Source organism: Myiozetetes cayanensis, unplaced genomic scaffold (assembly GCF_022539395.1).
Source record: "Myiozetetes cayanensis isolate MyiCay16 unplaced genomic scaffold, myiCay2020 scf6-25, whole genome shotgun sequence".
In the NCBI taxonomy this organism is placed as follows: domain Eukaryota; kingdom Metazoa; phylum Chordata; class Aves; order Passeriformes; family Tyrannidae; genus Myiozetetes; species Myiozetetes cayanensis.
In genome coordinates, this window is record NW_026087853.1 from 53,742,018 (window position 1) to 53,764,651 (window position 22,634).

The following is a 22,634-nucleotide window of genomic DNA, read 5'->3' on the forward strand; positions in this document are numbered from 1 at the left end:
TTGTATATATAAAAACCGCTCATGTTGGTCTCTACTTTAAAAACTCCATTCTGGAGTTTAAGCCTTACTGAAAAATTGATATCTGAACTTTCCAAGTGCCTAATTAATTTTTTAAAAAGATGTTGGTTTCTAAATGGTTACAAATGTTTATGGTAATTCATAAACCACATTAAGTGTTTTGATCATATGAAACACAATGAGGAATCACAGCTGATTCTGCTTTGAATTACAAGGAAGTGACTTAACTGAAGGTGCCATGGTTAATCTGGGTCTATGCTGATGTTACTGAGTGTTTAGAAATCGCCTTGTCCATCACCCTTTTCTCACCTCTTTCTCTCCCACAAACTGTACAGTGTGTTGTAGACCGTGACTTGGAGCCAAGGAAGCCACAATGGTTATTTTAAAAATTAAACAGCTAAAGTTTATTTTGAACCCCAATCTTCCTTACATGTGAATTGGTCTAGTCTGGTGGGGAATACTGCCTAAATTAAAAATAGTACTAAACCTGCATTGGCATTGCAACACCAGGTCACTACTATTCCCAGTGCCATGCCCATTCCTGCTGACATTAGCAATGATATTTGTGTATGGATAGGGAAATAAACAAAAATGTAGCCTCATGGTTTGTTTTTTTTTATTTTCTCTTCTCTGAATGAAATCAAGCAGTAATCAGTAAAAGATATTGCGCCGACTTTTATTATTGAGAAACTGTAAGAGGCAATCACCTAATGAAATCCCACAAGCTTTCTACAAAGGTGATTGCAAATTACAATTATAATTACAAATAACTCCTCTATCTTCCAGAAAAACACTAACTTGCATGAATTTCAGAGGCACATTTCAGTCCAGACTGGCACAGGCTCTGTACAGCTGTTGACATAGTAGACTACTGCAGGTTAAATGAGAATTTTGATATGAAATAAGGCCACTGAACATCAGAAAGGGTAGCAGGATGAGGCAGCTCTGGCCCTGTGGACAGACTCTATTCAATGTTGAACTAAAACAACACTTAGAATTTGTTTTGGACACTGACATGTTCCATGATATGAGAGAATGATTTCTTAATAAGGCAAGGAGACATAGCATCCCTCTAGAGATTTTTAACAAAAGATCTATGCTTTGAATACACCATCTGGCATTACTCTTATTTTTTGTGTAGACTCCTAAATTACACTTAGTTATGCAATGGAGGGCAATACACACTCACTGCTCTCATTCCAAGTTCAGTAGCTCCATGTGAACATGAAGGCACCACCTGGTATAAGTGAGCATGAAGGCAGCTGATTCTCTTTTTTAATCAGCTCTAACAAAATTTTACTCTGAAGCCAGAGAATCAGATTCCCAGCTAAACTGGCACAAAACTCGTGACTTAAAATAGCAAAACAGCTAACTATCCCTAGTTTGTTTTCAATGGAGCTACACTGATTTAAAACAGCTGACGATTTCTCTTGCATCTAGAGAATCTAACTTTTGCTTTGAAAGCAAGTGCCGTTTAAAGTAAATGTCCCCTCTTGAAATGGTAACATCTGGAAGCAATTATTTTCATCTTCAAGCAGATGCTCACAGTGAACAGCTCATTAAGAATGCGACCCATTTTGTTACAGAGAAATTATAGCGTATTTCAGTGGTATCATGCAATTTGAATTCGGCCAGAATAAATATGAAATTGTAAGAAAAGAAAACACAAATTTATGTTATTGATTTTAAAGCAAAAAAAGATAATATAAAACAGGCAAAGTGGTAATTTGGGCTGTAAGCTTTGGGAAGATCTTAAAGAGCTGAAATACAGAACAGAAATAGAACATATCATAGGGAATATTCTTTAGAAACAAGATACTTCTTTTTAGTTTTAATTTTAAAATGTTTCATTTAATTTCTTGAAGTTCTTTATTTGAAACTCAACCTTTAACTTTAAAAATCAAGGGAAAAAAGTTATTTTTAAGTAGAATAATTACAAAGATGAGTCATGCAGAAGCTACAATATGCATGTACCAGACAGATCAAGGAATAGCAAACCATTTCCAAATGCAAATGTATTTTTAAAATTCACACTATATACTTCTAAAATATTTAACCAACTTTTCCAATATTCCCAATGAAACTGAAGCACAGGCTGTAATTCTCAGGTTCACATTTTATTGTCTTGGAAATACATAATTCTTATAAAACAGTTTATAAAATTTAACATGACAGAAAACAGCTTGAAAAGAGGATCCTACACTTTTCTAGGCTGTCAGCTGCAGGTACAGAAAATTCCAGCATATTTAGCTCTTCACAAAACAGAAGAAACAATCATGCCATACACTGAGAAACCATAAATAAGATTTTAGTCAAGTGGGGGGGAAGGGAAGAACCTCCAAAGATCCCATTTTGCACTTGTGCACCATACAAAATAAAATATTAAAAAATCTTAAAAAAATTCCTTACTTTTCACCCTTATTACAAGAGTTGAGACAAACAGACAGACCAATCGACCTACCTGGTAAGCAACATCCAGCCAGAACCACCACTAATGAGGACTGCACTTCTCAAGTGCTGTGTGTCAGCTGTGATAGAAATACGATATTTACTTAGCTGAAAACACAGCTGAGAGAAATGTACATGTGTAATCACCATGAAATGGTGCAAGTCTGTAGCAGTCAGTGAATTACAGCCCTCCAATTCATCATTTGCCCAATATATAGTTAAGCAAGGGAAAGGACAGAACTTCCCACTGCACTGCCAATTCAAATCTGTCTGACCAGCAGACTGCTGCCTATGTTAGCTTCAAAATAACAAAGCAGTATAGAAAAGCTGGACAACTTGAGAGAAACACTCTGAAAACCTTACAGCTCACACTAGAGCAGCACAGAGCACACTTCAAAATCTGAAACACTAAGCCAGCTGCTGGCAAGAAGTTACTGCATGCTATAAACAAATGCTGAAATTCATCTAAGATCAGATAACTCAGGCAACTGAAAGTTGAAGGAATGATCTTTGCCGGCCAGCAATGTTCCTGAGAAGCAAATAGATACACACCAGATTTATACCCAGCAACCAAGACAGGATTCTGGCTCCCTTGAGTATAAGACAACTGCAAAACCAGAGCAGGTACACATGAAACGGCACCGGACTCAAGTTCCTACTCTCAAACAGCTCCTCCCTGCATTCTTTTAATCCACTGTTTTTTAAAAGGTCCTCCATTGTGCCCCACACAGGGCACTGTCTGCCACACCTTTCTCTGGCCCTTGCACTCAGGCAGAAGTGGGACATAAACTGACACAAGAAAAGAAATTCACTCCTGCTAGCATTCAAACATTTCAGTTTGTTTATTTTTTAAGGTAGAAAGAATCCTAAAACCAAGTGCTTTGTACATCGTGAGATAATTCACTGTGAAGACAAAACTGAGTTTACACAACACAACTATGCAACAAGAGTCCCTTGAATTGCATCTTGCAATTATGTGTCAGAAATTATTAGGAAGGCAGAAGGTCAGGGTCAAACCACATCTAGGATTTGGTACAGATCAGCTATAGGAAAGACACTGCCACACAGATCAGTATTTTCACTGGCAAAACAAACTTTTATCCTTTATGCCAGAGAGCTTCAATGGGAATTAGTATCTATTAAATAAATCAAATGCAGCTCTGGAATAGCAAAGAGGTAACTAACTAATCTTATGATAATTAACAAAAAATGCATGTAAAAGCACTGTGGAGGTGAAATCTGTGTATGGAGAAAATTCACTTTTCAAACTGACTTAACTCAGCTGTCAAGCCTGACAGCATAGGTTTCATAGCACTGATGTGTTTACATTAGGCATGACTGGTACTTTCTGCTATGGGACAATTTAGCCAACTTTATAAAGCAAAATTTATTTTTGCTTTCCAATTCTATAGCAAGTTGACAGGAGATTCCCCCAAGGCTAACAATGTTCAATATTCTTTTTTCTCTTAGAAAAAAATATATTTCTTTCTTAAATTGACTGGAAGAAAGTTCTTAAGTGATGCCACAAAGTAACTTGGAATAAGACACATATACATCATTGCTTCCTAAATTGGCTGTAACTTTACATTTTAAAGCAGTTAATATACTAGAAATGGACTCTGTCACAACATAAACTCTTTTCATAGGATAATTCAAGGAAGTTTGTTGTTTTTTTTTTACATATTCATTACAATGTGCTACGGGGAAATGCAGGTAACTATTCACACAGGCCAGCTTTTCCATATAATTTACACATTCAGTGGCAAGACAGAGACACCATTGGAAGGCAATTCAAAGAGATCAAACTTTTGTGTTTCTCCCAGTCATGTTCCAAAAAATTAATTTTCTCTTACTATTTACTATGAAGGATGACCTTGTTTCTTGGCCCAAACAAGAATCATATTTAAAAGAGTGATCTGAAGTTTTGCCATTGACTTGGAGTTTTCGAAAGATCTGCTTTGTTTTTGAAAATGCAAACACCTTCAAGGTGAAAACTACTTTTCTTGATTATAGGCTGTAGTGGAAAAAGTATCCTTACAAAAGTAAAACATTGAGTTTGACACCATAAGCATCATATGCCTGCATTATCTGTAACTGTGCACACTAGGGCATCTCTGCCTCTCTTACACAGGATTCTCTTGCTTCTCAAACACTGCTGAACCATATTTTCTTTGGCTGTGGTTCCATAAACAGGTAGGTCAAACACTCATCTCTCCATTGCCCTTATGCCACACCTTGACCTTTTCTGTGAGCTGTTTCAACTCACCCAGCAGAAAAAACATCCCCTTCCTTTTAAACCCCAAGTTAGTTTTCTCCCAGTACTGAGGAAAAAGTTCGATGAGCACACCTGTATCAAATCAGTTGCAGAAGCACATGGTCAGGAAGAGGGAGAAGAATGAAAGAAGAATGAGATCTCCTTTTTGTTACAGCAACCTTCAGATTGGCTCAGCTCATTTGTTTAAAGTTCAGATTTGACTAAGGGATGTTGCACCATCCTCTTAGATCAATGAAGAATCATGATTTTCTTCAAAGCAGCAGCAGTATCTGTTGCTACTATTCCACATTCATGATGCCCACCCAAAATGCTGAACAACCATTTTATGTTATTTGTATAAATTTTCTTTTAGCTGCTGTCTCAGAAGTGGTTCCATGATCACTTTGTAGCAGAGTTCAAAACAACTGTGCATAAATCATAAGCCAGAAGGATTTTAGCCAGTAACTCCACCCTGACAAAGAGAACAAGTCTCTGCTAGCATAGATTCAGCAAAAAATATTTTTCAGGATAGCACTGCATAACCTTTCTGTTGTGGAACTGCCACGTATCACCATTAAACTATCTTAAAGTTTATGAATTTTGTTTTTATTGCAGCATTTTGGGCACAGAACTAATTAAGAGTCACTTTTCTTACAGTTCCAAAAATTAAAAAGGCAGGACTTATCCTGAACTCAGGTATATTAAGTAAATAATATGCTTATCCATACTGCAGTTAGTTTAGTTCTACTAATATACATAGTAGACTTTTCAAGCTGGGGCAATTATCTTTATTGCTCCATTTTCCATTTAGAAGAAACAGTTGACTTAAGTTCACAAAGACAAAAATGGGTAGAATTCAATATATTTTAAATAAAAAAGCAGAACCATGAAATAAAACTGAATTTACACACACCTCAGGAAGGTAACAGAAGTCATTCTGAAAAGCAGGATACTAGCAACTGCTGGCTGAGAAGATCTGAACCCAACTCTCCCCCAGATCCATCTGTTGAAGCCCCTGAGGCCACATACTCATTCCACTTTTGACAAATGGTCTGCAGGAAGGTCTATTGGCCACATATCTTACATGAATGTCATAATCACGACACAGATCATTCTCTTCTATCTAAATCTTAACTTACTCCCTGTAGAGGGTAATCTTTTCAACAAGATGAACTGAGAAAAGAACCTTCAAATTAAATTATAATAAATAGGACCCTCTGCTGAGCCCTAATAAATGTAGAACTTCTCTATTGAGATGCTGAGAGACCTAACCTAAGTTTCCCATAACCCACTCTCTACTGGGAGACGTAATCTGTGTGAGAAACAACAACTACAGCATTCAGAGTTATCTCAAAATTTAGGTTTAAGGTTTATGTTAAACATATCTGGAGATTCTCTGACTTATTTAGCTTCAGTACAGTCCTTTGTAGATTATCCCCTTAGGATCAGCTTTGTAAGCAGTTTATGCACGTGCATAATGCCAGATGAGTAGATGCAAATGTTTTCACTGAAACAGCAAAGTACGTTCAGCATTATATTCTATTTTCAGATGCTTCAGTTTTGTGTTAAATAAGGCTTTAAATTCACAGTTTCCTCAGAAGACTATCAGGGAAAAAAAACCTGAAGTCAGAGGAACAATAAACAGCTTTAGCAGAAGTCACAGAACAACTATCTAGTTTTTAGATTGAAACAGGAAGCTTCTACATTCTATTGTGAATGCCTTCCTGAAGTCTGAAAACAGATTTTTGTAACTCAAATAGTTACTGATCTTTGAATTTCACTTCAGATTTCACTGGAAAACTAAATGCACTCACTACTTGCATTTTTAAAAATGTCCCCTCAGAATAAAACCCTTTTCCAGTCAGAAGTATTTTGGGCTGCGAAAGTTGTGCAAGATGGAAGGTTTTTTTCCCAAGAAGCTTTGAGAGGTGTAATTTCAAAGGTTTAGGATACAAGTTTATCTTATAGAAATTGCTGCTGTTTACACACACATATGTACAATGATCTTCATAATAATTTCAAGCTATGATCAGTTTGTAGAAAGACTTGTATATTTCACGTAAAATAGTAAATTTTTAATAAAAATTTGGTGTGGGAAGAACTAAGTTCATCAAGAACAGTATCTATTCTGGAAATTTCTGGCATAGATTTTGAAGGTCATTTACAGTTTCAGACCTATTTTTTAGTCTATATACTGTACTAACAGAAGATCTGCATCTCTAAAAACGTGAAAGTTCTTTCACATCAAACAGACCCGCAAGCTTGGCAGTTACATATGAAATTAAACATATTTAACTTATCATTTGTTCTGCTCCCTCAACATAGAACATCAAAGAGTCTGAAAGTGTCAATTGAAATAAAGAGAAATGCGTCATTATATACTAATTTTCTTATATAAAAATAAGGAGAAAGCTCTTAAGCAGAAATGGTTATAGAACAGAATTTGTTAGAGTAATACATTTCAACTTGCTACTTGTTCGACCATAGGAAAACACTAGACATTTAAATAAAACTTCTTAATTCTATAACTCCTACATATATTAGATACATTTAACCTGTCTAACCAGTTACTCAGCCATGTCCAAATAAGCACAGTACAAATAAGACACAATAGTTTCATTTTACATGCTGCCACGTACAGTATTATGCAACCAGCCAGTAAAACTTTTCTGTAACAGGAAAACAAAGAAACATTCACTGGGGAAAAAAAAAAGTGCAAAGCAGCAAAAGAACAATAAAAGAGGCATTTTTTTAATGCCTGTTTTATTTTGTTGCCAAAGGCACTCACACACGCAGACAAGCTGACCATGTATGTTCACCCCTCCACTGGAGAAGACTATGCAAGAAGAAGCTTTGCAATCTAGATTTTTACCTGTTGAAGCATTTCTTCTGTAGCATTCAGCTTCAACTGATGCCCCTCAAGACAGATTTCTAAGTCCCGGATTTTCTCTCCTTGAGCTTCTACCTGGTCTGTCAGAACACTCACCTGTAATTTGAGCAGAGAAGCACAATGCTATTGAACTGACTGTAAATAAGTTTCAATTACCTTATACATATAACATCCACATAACGTTTTAACAAGTTTAATATTCTTGTGCACTACAGCAACCTGCTCTACCAAGATTTTTCAGTCTTACCTCTACTTTACTTCAACCACGCCCTCTCATCCCTCCTCACCCATAATTACTTTGTTTTGATATAAAAAAGAGCATTTCTAGAAGAGATGGAATGCTACCTATAGGTAGGCATTTCATGCAAAAGTCTGAAAAATTAGAAAGCAGCAAACAAGAACATAGAATGCTGAAAATATTTTATGTGGTTTTGGAGGACACACTGCCATTTCAAGTTCTGTCAGCATTCCACTCCCTAAAACAGATAAATAGGAAAATTGTTTATTCCGAAACCAAACAATTACTTTACCTCTTACAAGAACAAAAAACCAGCTTACCTATCAATAAAGCCTTCTGAGTTATACAGAATGTAATGAGTAAAAGGCGTGTTTTAGCAGTGACAAAGTTCTATTCCAAGAAAAATTCCCAGGCTTTGGCAAGCCAGAACATGAAAGCAAAAGAAGTGAGATAGAGACATGAATCCCAGGAAGAAAAAACAATACGCAATACTGGTACAGAACTGTGGGACTGGTGGTATAGACAAGTGTGTAATAAGAAAAGCCCAGCAGCTGAATTCAAAGCTTGCAAAGCAGAAGAAGCTACACCCAGGATAACGTCAGAAAGACGTGGAAAAAAAATCTCGGTGTTAATTCCTGTATTAAGCAGCACATACTCTCTGTATGTTCATTTTCACTATTTATTTATGTAAAAGCCTTGATTATACTAGAAAAATGTTATCTCAAACAAACAAAAAAAGGAGCCTTAGTTGTTTAAACTCCATTTTGAGGGAAACGCATTAACAAAAACTTATCTATGTTTTCACATCCAGCCCTGTAACACCTTTAACTAAAAAAAAAAAGAAAAAACAAAGGTACAGTATATCTAAGTGAAGCTTTTAAGATGTACCCACTATGTAGCATTTCTAAAACCTAGTGAACAACTGAGTTCATTTCAGGGAAGCTGCAGAGGGAGACACTAAATGATTTTCAAAGTAGTTGGCTGCAGCATAGAGTACAGATGAACTCAGGATGAGAGAAGATAGGAAGGAGTGGGTGGAGGCAGGGGGACACATCCAAGCTGGGGCAGAGAACTCCCTGCAAGGAAGTCTGCTGCTTGTCTGCTTTTTTGTTGTGCTCTCATTAAAAGAGGGATGTCACACAAAACCCCCCTGTGAGGTCAGAAAACACAAAGAAACAAACTGAATCTTCTCCTTCAGCCTGATGCAAGTTCCAGAGAAAGAAAACCAGCTCTGTTTAAAGTGTCAGATTAGGTTCCAACTAGCACTGCAACAGGGAAGCAAAACTCTGTATGTTAAATGTGACCTGCAAAGGAATTCTGTAAAATCTTAGTAGCTTTAAAAGCATGTTTTGACTGTTCCAGTAGTTAGGCTGAGAGGCACATTAGCCACTTCGAGCTCATATTTTCCCCTCTGCTCAGGAGCACATCTGCCAGACTTTTCAGGGGATCAGTGGGCTGCACACAGAACATAATCCCAGTTTATGCTATACTGGCAAATCCATCTTGCTTTAGGAGGACCTGCAACACTCAGCCTGTAGATAATATATTTTCTGTAAGTATCTATAAAAGTGAGGCATATTGAACAATCAGCAAAAAACCAAATAGTATAAAGGTTAAAAACTTTGTGGGAAAAAACCTAAATCGAAACCAAAAAAATCCCCTCACACTCCCCCCCCTCCAAAAAAAAATGCCAAGAGGACAACATTAGCTACTTTACACAGGCAGTGAGCTACAAGAAGGTATCCCAGATGCTGTAGCAGTTCCAGCCTTCACTTTAGACTGAACAATGGAGGTAGGTTTCCAGGTGCACTGTTTGACTCAGCCTTGGTGGACAGGAGTAGTGGGCACTGCCTGTGCCCAATACAAAGTGCCTTGTATTGCTGCTCATGCAGCAAGTCTGATGCAAGACTTGAGTGCTTCCAGCCTCATATTCCCAGCTACAGGCCACAGTCATTAGCATAGTTCAACATGAGCCATAGAATAGAGGTGCTCTGTTTCCCATTCCTTTCTCATCCTTCATACTAATGGTCACACCCAGGAGCCAGGTTTGTACCAGCAGACTCCCTCAGACCAGTGTAACCTCACCATAGGACCTACTTGTGCTCCTCATATTCGACTGCCTAAATACTGGGGCAAACCAGGTTCTAAACCCAGCTCCATCGTGGCACCTTTGTTGTCGTTGTTGATGTTCATCTACCAGACTGAGGTTTTTGTCTATCTTATTTGCCTGGGGTTTTTGCAATGCTACTGCAGTGCTATGCAGTGGGAAAGGAAAAAATGTATAAATATTGACTAAGCCTTTTGATTTTATGGAAGGGTGACTGTAGTAAAAGGCAACAGAGGGACAATTTCTACACCTGATTTTACTATATTCCTTTTAAGAAAAACTCTAGGCAGGTCTTCAAACCATGTAATAAGAATACCTTCTTTGTGCATTTGGCTTGCTCCATCCTTGGGTACCTATTTGTGCAGATGAAAAAATAGTTACTAAGAATCTGCAGGACAAAGACAGGGAAAGCACATACTGAGCAGTAGCCTGGAACAATCTTCAGGAACTTGTAAGCACTGGAGACTTGTGGTCATGTTAAATCCACACAAACTGATATACTTTGAACACTAAGACTCTGCCAAACCTGTTCAAGCCCACCAGCAGCCACGACCATCAACTACTGGGTAGCATGAACCACATCAGAGAAAGAGATCTATAGAAAGATCACAGGGCTAAACAGATGTGAGAAACAAAGGAGGGTCTCACAAGCAAAGCCACAGGTGCACTAGGGCAACCCTCTGCTTTGGAGTAAACAGCTGGGTTTGGCCTCCTAATTGCTGCTCCAGTTATGAGCCACTTGTGTGTGAGTGGACTGTGCAAGACATGAATGCACCGTCTGAAAAGTTGTTTGCTGTTACTAATGGAATCAGGATGTTAGAATTAACAACCAGTTGATTATTAAAAGGTGTTCTCATAAATATCTGTTGTGGTGATGTCTTCCTCAGAAAAGGGGGAATTTGTATCACACACTTAAACCCCTAAATTCCAGCCAGAAGGTGTTTTTTCATTTAGGGTTGTTTTTTTCCTCCTAAATTTGGCAATAGCAATTTTAGTTTAATAGTAAAGAAAAAAATCCAACCAAGCCAAAGCTTGTGTCTCACAAAACATTTATTGTTTATTTAACAACAGCAGTGAGACTTCTGCTCAGTAAATGAACACAAGTGTGATCAGAACAAACAGGCTAAGACATGCTTACAGAAACTGGTGACAGCTACCCAATGTACTTTGATATAAATATATATGCTTATAATATGTTGCAAGTGAGAAGAGAAAGGATAGGTAAAGACCATTTAAAGAATCTCCAGCTTCAGTTTTGAAAAGCATGGAATATACAGTGTAGTAATAGCAAAAATATGCAGGAAAAAAAAAAAGGGGGTGTTGTTTTTTTTTTTTAAGTTGTGTAACGTGTTTTCTCCAGGAGGAAAACTTACATGGGACAGAGAATCTGTTTGACAAAGTGTTGGTAAACTGAGAAATAGGAAACCTGAAGGAGCTTAGGCATGAATTTTAAAAATGTCTCTTTTTCTCCCCCTTTTATCTCCCCCTTAAGTTTTTTGACGATGTAAACAATTTTGGTACACCATACAAGCAGAAAAAATTGCTCTTCTCTCTACACGACAGTCTTCCAGTTCACTAAAAATGGTGACACACAGAACCTACAAAACTGGTACAGCTGAGCAAACCTAGAATGAGAACCACTATCCCAGCAGTGTCTTGGGACTCCACAGCATTATTTTTCATCTCTTTGTCAGTCTCCCTCCTCTTACTGCTGTTACTCCCCCTACCCCACCATGAAATCAATCAGAAGGATTATACATATTATAAAGTAATTCCTGACCAAATATCAGTTACATTTGGTGATCTGTTAACATTTGTATAACAGAAAATACTCTTTCACTTCATCTTTCATTCACTGAATAGCAACTCTGTAGACAATATTCTCTCTTTAGGACATACCTGCAGTATGAGCGACTCTTTATCACCTTCTAATCGTGCCAACCTTTCTTGATAAGTTTCATTATTAGATGAATGATGATTCACCTGTGACTGAGGAAAAAAAGTGTTGTGAGAATTTTTACAGTTAAAGTTTCAAGCAATATTTAATAAAAATTTATATATATTAAGTGGGGTTTATAATACCAAAAATATGAAAAAAAAAGTGACTATAGACCAAAACTGTTCATTTCATATGCATTAAATGTACCTTTGAACATTTGAATGCACCTTTTGTTAGTGGGATTTTAAATACTCTATCATTTGCAGCAATCAAGAATGGAAGAGGAATATGAAAAATACTATCTTATCAAAACAAACCCCCTTTAATTTGAAATATCTGGTCTCGAGAGTCTTTTGCCAAAGTCAAGGAATCTTGTGTTTAAGTGGTAAAAATTGCCATAGGTATTGTGTTTTTCCTAGAAATGACTGAAAGAAAAGTAGAATTTTTTTTTTTTAGCAATTAAAAAATTATTTAAATTAACAAATTCTTATTGGGAATTACTCAAGCCACAGAATCACTTCTGGAATGCTAAATGGCTCCAGGGAGCAAAACCTTCTAAAACATGACCTGCTTCTAACTATTAGGTTCCATTTCCTATGAATTTTAATACTTCAGATAGAAACACCACAATTAAAAAAAAATCTGCAGATTTATTTTAAAAAGTTTAGAAGAGTCCCATAGTTTTATCCTCCATACCAAAATATTGTGTAATTGTGGGAATGTTTGCTCAAAGCATCAGAAGTAACCTGAGCCCTCAGAGGCTCATTTCCCAGCTCCATTACAGGCAATGCATTTCTGCCAGGGAATGTAACACTGTGCCTGGCTTGTCAGCTAACACAGGAATCCAACTTCAATAAGTTCCTTCAACTGCACTCATCTGCAGCTGACTCCTCATTTATAGTTACTTGCATAATGGCACCAATATAATTATAATCCTCCTCCCCATCTGTCCTTTCTTTTTCAACTGAACATTTGTGAATAGGATTTTAAAAAAATTTAGCTATATACATAGCTTCTTGATCTACACTGAGGTTTACAGGCCCAAATGTAATACAAATGATGAAAATAAACATGGTGCTAATTAATGCAAACCAAGAAATTAAATTTTTATTCAGTCAGAAGAGACTTTTCAAGCCATAAAGTGCTAAACTAGATGGAACCTTTACAAGCTGAGAGGAACCAAGCACCCTTGTCTATGATTATGTTGAAAGAAATCGAGAGAATTACAAAACCACAAACAGTGCTGAAAGATGGGTCACTGTTCTATCCTAGGACCAATATTCTTGTTTTGCATACTCCTAAGGTCCTCCAGAAATGGATTACAGAGACTTTCCATCTTCTTCTTAGCTACCCATTATTAGAACATTAATGTCTAATCTGAATCATCATCTCTTCAACCTACTGGTACTTATCGTACCACCATGGATATAAGAAAGGTTCTTCACTTCAGAGTGAAAACACAAGTTTTTCTGCCTTTTCCTCACAGGTTAATTTTTCAAGAACTGTTTTCTTTTGCTTTCTTTTGGTTCCTTTTCACCAACTATTCCTTGACTTCTTTCGAAATAAAGTGCCTAAGAGGAGACAAAGCACTGAAATTGGCTTCAGTGCAAAAACTGTTTCACAGACCCTTGGGCCATATTTCTTTTCGTATTAACCATAGAGTAAAACTCACATTTTTTCAGCCTAGGACCCATAACTTCCAGATCCTTTTGTAATGCTCTTATTCAGCTGCCAACCTGTTCTTCATTCTGTGTTTACTCGCTGTTTCTGCTTAAATGTTCAACTTTGAGCTAGTCTACACTGAATTGCATCCTATTATTTATAATCCTTTCCTATGCATCAGGCTCTTACGTTTTAATCATGGCTGCAAGACCATTAACTAGAATCACCTATAAATTCCCTAAGCTTTGTCCTTTGTCTCTGTTTAGAGGGTCAACAGGAACATTAAAAACAGGATATGCAGAATCTCACTCCACACCTCACTTATTATTCATTGTCAAAAGAAGAATATGTTAACTCTTAGAATACACCTTTGTCACAAGCTTTTGACCAGTTTATAGCAAGTACAGTTAAGATACAAGACCTCACAGAAATGGCTCTAAACATGCAGATATGAGTACACAACATACACAAACAGAAGCCTCAGATAAAGTTTTACCATAGCACCTGTAGGGAGATGACCCATGCATTAAAGGAATGGTGACCTCACTCACTCTTTCTCTCCTAACTTATTTTAATTTTTTAGAATTTCTGCCCTCACATCTCAGTGTAATTTTTTCAAGCTTTGTCCTGTTATTAAGAAAAACCTCCATCCCTTACCCCCCCAGTTTTCATAAAACATGTTTAACTTAGGCCCTCTGTATTGAGTTGGTCAGTCAGTCACTCTGTATGGTCTTAAACTTATCAATTCTTGTGGTATTGTAATGAAAATAAAGATTCTTTATAAGTAAACAATATGCATTTCTGTATGTCTGCCTAGACAATCCTTTGACCTCAGCTCTACATCCTCAATCATCCCGCCAGACATTCCACCTGGGCTCTTACTCCACATAAAGAGCAGTCTTATACTGCACTTAACAATCCAAAATCTTTAGCCCTAGCAGCTGTGTTTCCATTAGGGTGAAGACTTCCATTAAATGAGTTTTAAATGAGTTTTCTCAATGGCGAGGCCACAAGCCTTCTGCAGTATATCTCTACTTCACACCCAGTAGTTAGGGAGGCTTTCCTGTACCTAGAACAAGTATTCAGGGAAGAACAGCACACTGGTAGGCAGGAAAAGAGTCTCCTAATGACAGAACCCAGTCAAGTAGATTTTGCACCCTTTCTCCTGCCATCATGTGCTATTTTCCTAGGCTAGATTGAAGAAGTACACCTGTAACCCCCTGTGCAAGCATTCCCCCTCAGCCTTACAGGCACAGAGGGTTACATTACTGCCAATGCATTGTTACATAAACAATCTGCCATGAATGCAAAATGGAGTTCAACATTTTTTATAATGCATAATTAGGAATTAGTTCAACACAGAATCGATAGATATTTTACTACATTCACATTTTCCAAATGTATAGCCTGCCATGATGTCTCCTGCACTGAGTGACAGTATAGTATCACCTGCCGGTAGCCTAACGATAAATACCAATGTAAAGTGAATCACCCATGGGAACAGAAAAGAGGGAACAACACTACATCAAAATATCAACCCTGCCCATGAGTCAGTGAGACAGGGCTCAGATAAGTACAGGAAAGTACAGTAGACAGAAAAATGACCTGCTAAATAAAAGTGCCTGATTGACACTCAGCAGTTGTTTCAGACTTGGTCATTCTTTGTGGCATGTATAAAGATGAGATAAAACAATGTAACATGAACCAAGGTCATCTGTGGATGGTTGGAGTGCATTCGGTAGTTGTGAAAGTCAGCACTGAGAGGAAACTGAGCATGTGTAAATTACACATCACACTGATCAGCAGCAACCGAATACAAGACTTGTAACACTAAAGACATAAGGCTATGGATGATTCCAGTTGGTGTAAGAGCTCACAAACAATATATACTGGTCATGTGGTTAAACAAGGTTAAAAGGTTGAATCAACAAGATTTATTTCAGAAGATGTAGCATTAAAGACCAAAAATTGTTACCTGGGTATGACAAATTAAAAGTTAACATTAATATCAAGTATGTTTCTTATAATGAAAGTATGAGAGAAACTGCATAAAAGATATAAAGAAGTTTATGATAACGCATGATAGCAAAGTAGAAGGAAAGATATGCTAAGGCAAGGTAGCTGAAAATATGTTGATGGTAGTACCACTGCAGATGAAAAATCAACTGCATACCATAAATATTTTGCCTACAGGAATCATAGAATCCTCAAGGTTGGAAAAGAGTTTTAGGATCATCAAGTCCAACCAGCAACCAGCACCTCCTCCATTTGTACCATTAAACCATGTTCTCAAGTGCCATATCCACATTCTTTGAATGCTTGCAGGGATGGCATCTCCACCATTTCCCTGGGCAGTCTCTTCCCATATTTTACAATCCTTTATGTGAAGAAATTTTTCCCAATGTCTAATCTAAACCTCCCATGACACAACTTGAGACCATTTCCCCTTGTCCTGTCACTTTTTACGTGGGAGAAGAAACTGATCCTCATGTCACTACACCCTCCTTTCAGGCAGTTGTAAGAGAGCAATAAGGTCTCCCCTACGCCTCCTTTTCTCCAGGTTAAACAGTCCCAGTTCCCTCAGCTGCTTCTCATAGGACTTTTACCTTCTAGACACTTCACCAGCTTTGTTGCCTTTCTCTGGACTTATTCCAGCACCTCAATTCCTTCCTTGTCAAGAGGGGCCCAGAACTGTACACAGCACTTGAAGGGTAGCCTCACCTATGCTGAGTACAGGGAGACAACCTCTGCCCTAGTCCTGCTAGACACACTATTCCTGATCCAAGCCAGTATTCCATCGGCCTTCTGGGCCACCTGGACACACACACTGGCTCATGTTCTGTTGACCACACTGTCGACCACCACCCCCAAGTCCTTTGCTGCCAGGCAGCTTTCCAGCCACTCTGCCCTCAGCCTGTAGTGCTGCCTGGGGTTGTTGTAAGCCAGGTGCAGGACCTGGCACTTGGCCTTGCTGACCCTCACACAACTGGTCTCAGCCCATTGATCCAGCCTGTCCAGATCCCTCTACAGAGCCCTCCTACCCTATGAGCAGATCAACACTCCCATCCCAGTTGGTGTTATCTTAAAACTTTCTGAGGGTGCACTCAATGACCAGGTTGTCCACGAAGATGTCAAATAGGGCTGGAGCCAACACTGATCGCTGGGGACCAGCACCCGTGACTGGCCACCATCTGGATGTAACTCCATTCACCACCCACTCTCTGGGTCTAGCCGTCCAGCCAGTTTTTACCCAGTGAAAAGTACACCTGTCCACAACATGGGAAGCCAGGAGTTGCAAAGCAGTTTCTTGAAGCATCTGCATTATGGTCTCCCTACAGATTTTGGGTATACTTTAATGTGCATTATACTGCAAAAGATATTAACATAAAAAGTTTCCTGAAACAATTCCAAATCAACTGATTCACCCAACTCTAGGAAAAGAAAAAACAACCAAAAAAAAGAAGCTTTTGCATTTCATCACCTGCTTTAGCTTCTTGTTCACTTTTAATTTCTCCTTTCTTTAATCGGAACACAATATTGGCAGCTGCTGGAAACCTCTGACTGTCTAACTTACATGATCAGTCATTACAGAGTCCTTTTCCAAGAAAAGGGTTTAAATTTTCCTTCAGAATATGTGACACAAAAAATCAGACTTTGGAGAATGATTCAATAGGTTTAATTTAAAATGGTGATAATCAGCAAAAGTATAAAAGAATATGGCAAGAAAGGGATGAAATGTTTGATCAGCTCAGCTATCTTATTTTTCAGTAGTTTTCTCAGTCTGTTATGAATAGAACGTTATTTTTTCTTGCACATTATTTTAGTAGGAAACAGTTCAGAACACAGCTTATTGTCAGAACAGAGCGACAACTGTTGTATGGTGCTTCCCTACAGAGGTTCTGTTGGGAAGCTATTGTAAGGGAACTTCTAGCTGTATCTTGATGGACTACAAAAGACCCTGAAAGCAAGCACATATGCAAGGTAATAAAGTTCAATACAGGCCAGTTTATGTTTTCCTAATGTGTGTGATGTTTCAGCACAAAGAGTCTCCAACACAGCTAATTTTAACATAAAGCCCACCAACTTCTGAAGTTGATCAGCAAGCTGTTACACAAATTTGTCATGAACACCATGGATCTCATACTGGGCTGTGGAGTGGGGAGGAGTTGGGAAAAGAAACCTGGCAGTCAGTTAAAGTGGTGATTTGTAAGCTTTTTCAACAAGTCACCCGCCTCTTTGAGAAGACAGATTATGTCATAACCCTCCTCTCTTCTTATTCAGTCACATGAATCACCTTCAGTTCAACTGATAATTGAATAGGATGACTGTGGCAACCATAATACTTGCATTAATGGGGAAGATTAGGGATATGCTTCACATATTGCCTTTTGTTATAGTTTAGTAGCTAAAAAAAAAAGGAGTAGAGCCAGCAGAGTTCAACCAGTCAGCTTTACCACAAACTACCAGCAGCACACAAACAGCAGTATTACATTTCAACACAAGAAAAGGTAGACTACAGACTTCTTCCAGCCTATTTGGAGTTGATAATATTTATAGGACTATGGTCTTTCCATCTCTGTCATACTCTTTTTGGTCAGTAGAATTATGAGTCACAGTAGTATTATGAAGTGATGATTGAACAGCCTGCACAGTAAACATTTTTATTTGCTTCTGACTATTGATGCAATACAAATTTAATCTCTTGGCATGTTAGCGCTTCCTCAGATACACACCCATCTTAATATATGTACATTCCCTCAGTGTACCTGAGAGGAGGAGGAGAAGGCTGGAACATGATTTCTGGACCTATAATTCTTGCCTTTCATCTGAAAGTAATTGGTAAATCAACAGGAGGATTTTTTTGCCATTGTTACGTGGTGGTTAAATGAAAGTGGCAGTCACTTGGAAAAAGCTAACAGTGCATAATCTGAGATTAAGCAAAGACAGAGGTAGGTAAATTTTGGTAATCATTAAAATAAAGAATTTTGAACAAATATTTTACCTGGATAATTTTTCTGAAAACTAATACCTGTTTTTTTTCCTCCAGATAGTTACCTCACTTGAAAATATTTTTACTTCTGTCAAAAGATTCACCTTCAGTACCTTGAACTTAATGGCTATATCATGGGTTTGATCACTCCACCTCTTGCTAGTACAGGTTATGAATCTCCTCAGAAGAAAGGAAGCCTACGAACAATGTACACCTATTCAGGTCAACCATCAACTTTGTGCTGCAAGCACTTCAAAAGGTAAGTCTAAAGGAAGCTAAACAGTTGTCAGATGCCTCCATTTCCAATGAAGGCATCTCTCTTCCCAAATAAGATATCTTACCATTGCACAAAGTTTTCCGGATGCTGGAGACCTTCCATTTACTACAGTCCATCCACCCCTGTTCAAATAGCTCAGTTAATCTAAAATATCTTTAGAGCCCATAACACTTTTTGTAGTAAATATCAGCATTTATATTAATAATTTGTGGTTATGCCTACATGTCTACATACCAAAATGGGGGTTGTACTGTTTTTATTTGGAATGGTGCATTCCAATTAAGGTCAGAAGGAAAGATAAGAATAAAGCAACAGGATGACATAAAATTGTATGTGAACCCTCTAACTTAAAACCCTTGGAAGAAACAAAGAACATTTGCTAAAAATGGCTCACTTTCAGCTTCAGGTAGTGGAGGTATCTCAGGTTTCTTAGTTTGCAACAGAAACTTTGAACATTGACACATTCACACTTACACCTTGTGAAAGAACCCAATGTTAGTTATCTGCAAAATGCTTCTCACAAACTGCCCACCAGCTACTTTATGAGAACTGTGCTGCTGCCCAAGCTGTAATGTTAAAAGCATACTGTATACACACAAGGACTTTTCCATATCCTTCCATAAACAGACTGCTAAGAGATACGTCTCCCTTAATAATTCCTGTGACCTCCTTATCTGGGCTTTCAGTCTTATTAACGAGGTATGCTCAAATACCTGCACTATATTACAAACTCTTACAACATGGCATGAAACCAGGGCGGTTCCATGTGCCTGTGTCAGATATTCAGCTTTTCAGGCAAAATAAGCTAACTGGGACAATTCTGAAATTGCCATCAAAGTATCACATGCCATGAAGTCCAGTATAGCTGTTCCCACTGCAGTTTTGTCTTTCTGATATTAGGCAAGATATTATCACAGGAAGTTCTTTCTCTTGTGAGAGGTACTACTGCAGTCTTGGATATTTTATTACTGGCAGAAGGCAGAAAAAAGCAAAGTTGAGAAAAACAGTAAACAAAGAAAAGCACATGAACTGTGCCTCACATAGAACTGAGACAAGGCTAAATTGTTTCTTTGCTCTGTCCGTCTGCTCTTACATTTTACTGCCCACTCTGTCCATACCTTTGGCCATTCTTGGCACAGGATTTCCAGAGGTCATGTTAACACAATGAAGTCCAGTGGAAAGAAATGAAGTGTGGTGACACCTTAGTTCAGTTTGATCTAAATATTGCTTTTTCCCTGCTGCTGTTGCACGGAAACAAAAGCAGCTGATGCTACTCTACAGACTGTGTTACAAGATCTCTGCTTAAAACCAGACCCTCCATTCTAAGCATTTGAAGATAGCAGTTGTATCAGTCATTTTGCCTGCCTGGATCCCATGATTTTTGTATTTGTTTACTGCCCTAATCTAGTCCAGGCAGCAGATACTACAACAAGTCTGTCTTAGCCAACCACTGCAACAGCAAAACCAGTCCTGGTCTCTGAAGTGATTTCTGCTAATGATGAAATTTGAGCCAGCTCTGGCATACTTCACCAAGGCTTTATAGAAGTCTGCTGCTGTTTAATGCCATTTGCTTACTCTGAAAGCAACTTTTATTATCAGCCAAAGAGCAACAGTTTATGATTGCAGGAACTGAAATCTTTATATGCTGTAACAGTCAGTGCCAGACATGTGACACTGGAATTTCTGAATGTGAAAATTAAATAAGCAATTTATGTTGTTTCAACTTAAAAAAAAAAAAACAAAACAAAAAAACCACCCCAAAACAACACCACCACCACCACAACCAAAAACCCCAAACCAAACCAACTGAAAAAAAAAAAAAACCAAAAATTTATTTCTAAATCACTTGTCAGAGGAATTTGGGAGCAAACTGTTTAAGTTCTCCTGGCAACAATGCAAGCTCATTTTCAGTACTCTTCCCTTTCCCCACATGTGCTCACCCCTTTAAAGAACTTGCAAGGAAAAGCAGCAGTATTGATATTCTCCTTTATGTACCTGACATTAAAGGAATTACATGCAACAGCAGCAAGGGTATCATTAATTTCTGTAAAATTCTGTGCTACCTTTGAACACAGTATCCTTTCTGAATACACAGAACCTGATAGCAGTACACCTTAATAGCCTTTTGTTAGCAAATCTCTCTTTACAGTATTGAAATTTACACCAGGAAATTTCAGGAAGGTACACAGTATTCATGACCTCATTTAATTAACAAATTAACATGTGAGCTCAAAATACAACTTTTTTTATAGGTAATAGTTTTAACTGCACAGAGCACAGGTTAACCTAATAGTATAGTGCTACTGACAGCTACTTCCTGTTGCCTCTTCTCCTTCACTATCCCACTCACTTCCCATTTCATCCCCACCCAGATATACTCCAGAAACATAAAAGTTTCCAGAACCTGATGTAAATATTTTGTAAATTAACTTCAAGATTCTCAAGCTTTTATTAAAGATTGACACATCATTAATATTTTATATTTAATTCATGAAACTACCGAAATTAGGCTTCCTAATCCTATTTTACATAAGTATTGACCCATATTTTATGTTTATACAGTCAGTAAAAAACAGAGTGCACGTGCATATGTATACATGTGTGTATACATATACACATACAAGAATTTGCAAAAAAAGTACACACAGGTTAAAATAGATTTTAAGAATATAATAAGAATATATGCTGCTTTCATGACACACAATTAAATACATATAGTAATTTAAAAGAGCCTACTGTGAGGGATCTATTCACATCTCATTCATAATTTCTAACACTGAAAAATAAATAATTAGAACATAAAAAAATCTAAAATCTGACAAAACCAAAGTGATTTTTCCAAGATGATGAAACTACTACACAAACCTACTTTGTTTTTATAGGAAGACAAAAACAATCTCATGTAGTTAAATTATGTTCAGGCAGTTCATCACAAAATTAATAGCACCTTTTTTTAAAAAGCATCTTTTTATCAGAGTAACATGCACAGAAAAAAAGTACCACCATTTTTATCCGAAACAAAGGCATCCCGAAAAGTCTCATACAGTTACCCCGATGAAGAATCAATTAAGTGAAGAAATACTGCAAATAATTTTTCACTTTAAAGCACAACATGATAAACATACTCTCCTTTTTCTGCCATACAGTCCCATCTTAATATATGTACATTCCCTCAGTGTACCTGAGAGGAGGAGGAGAAGGCTGGAACATGATTTCTGGACCTATAATTCTTGCCTTTCATCTGAAAGTAATTGGTAAATCAACAGGAGGATTTTTTTGCCATTGTTACGTGGTGGTTAAATGAAAGTGGCAGTCACTTGGAAAAAGCTAACAGTGCATAATCTGAGATTAAGCAAAGACAGAGGTAGGTAAATTTTGGTAATCATTAAAATAAAGAATTTTGAACAAATATTTTACCTGGATAATTTTTCTGAAAACTAATACCTGTTTTTTTTCCTCCAGATAGTTACCTCACTTGAAAATATTTTTACTTCTGTCAAAAGATTCACCTTCAGTACCTTGAACTTAATGGCTATATCATGGGTTTGATCACTCCACCTCTTGCTAGTACAGGTTATGAATCTCCTCAGAAGAAAGGAAGCCTACGAACAATGTACACCTATTCAGGTCAACCATCAACTTTGTGCTGCAAGCACTTCAAAAGGTAAGTCTAAAGGAAGCTAAACAGTTGTCAGATGCCTCCATTTCCAATGAAGGCATCTCTCTTCCCAAATAAGATATCTTACCATTGCACAAAGTTTTCCGGATGCTGGAGACCTTCCATTTACTACAGTCCATCCACCCCTGTTCA

At 37.6% G+C, this 22,634-nt stretch overlaps 1 protein-coding gene across 1 annotated transcript in view; it reads right to left on the reverse strand.

Moving 5' to 3' along the window:
* The window catches only part of PPFIBP2 (PPFIA binding protein 2), a 109,140-nt gene that overhangs the window by 35,724 nt on the left and 50,782 nt on the right, over positions 1-22,634 (reverse strand). The window contains exons 4-5 of the mRNA XM_050334879.1: positions 11,855-11,944; positions 7,593-7,706 (exon numbers count right to left, since the gene is read on the reverse strand). Coding sequence (XP_050190836.1) covers positions 7,593-7,706; positions 11,855-11,944 — 204 coding nt within the window. The remainder of the gene's footprint in view (positions 1-7,592; positions 7,707-11,854; positions 11,945-22,634) is intronic.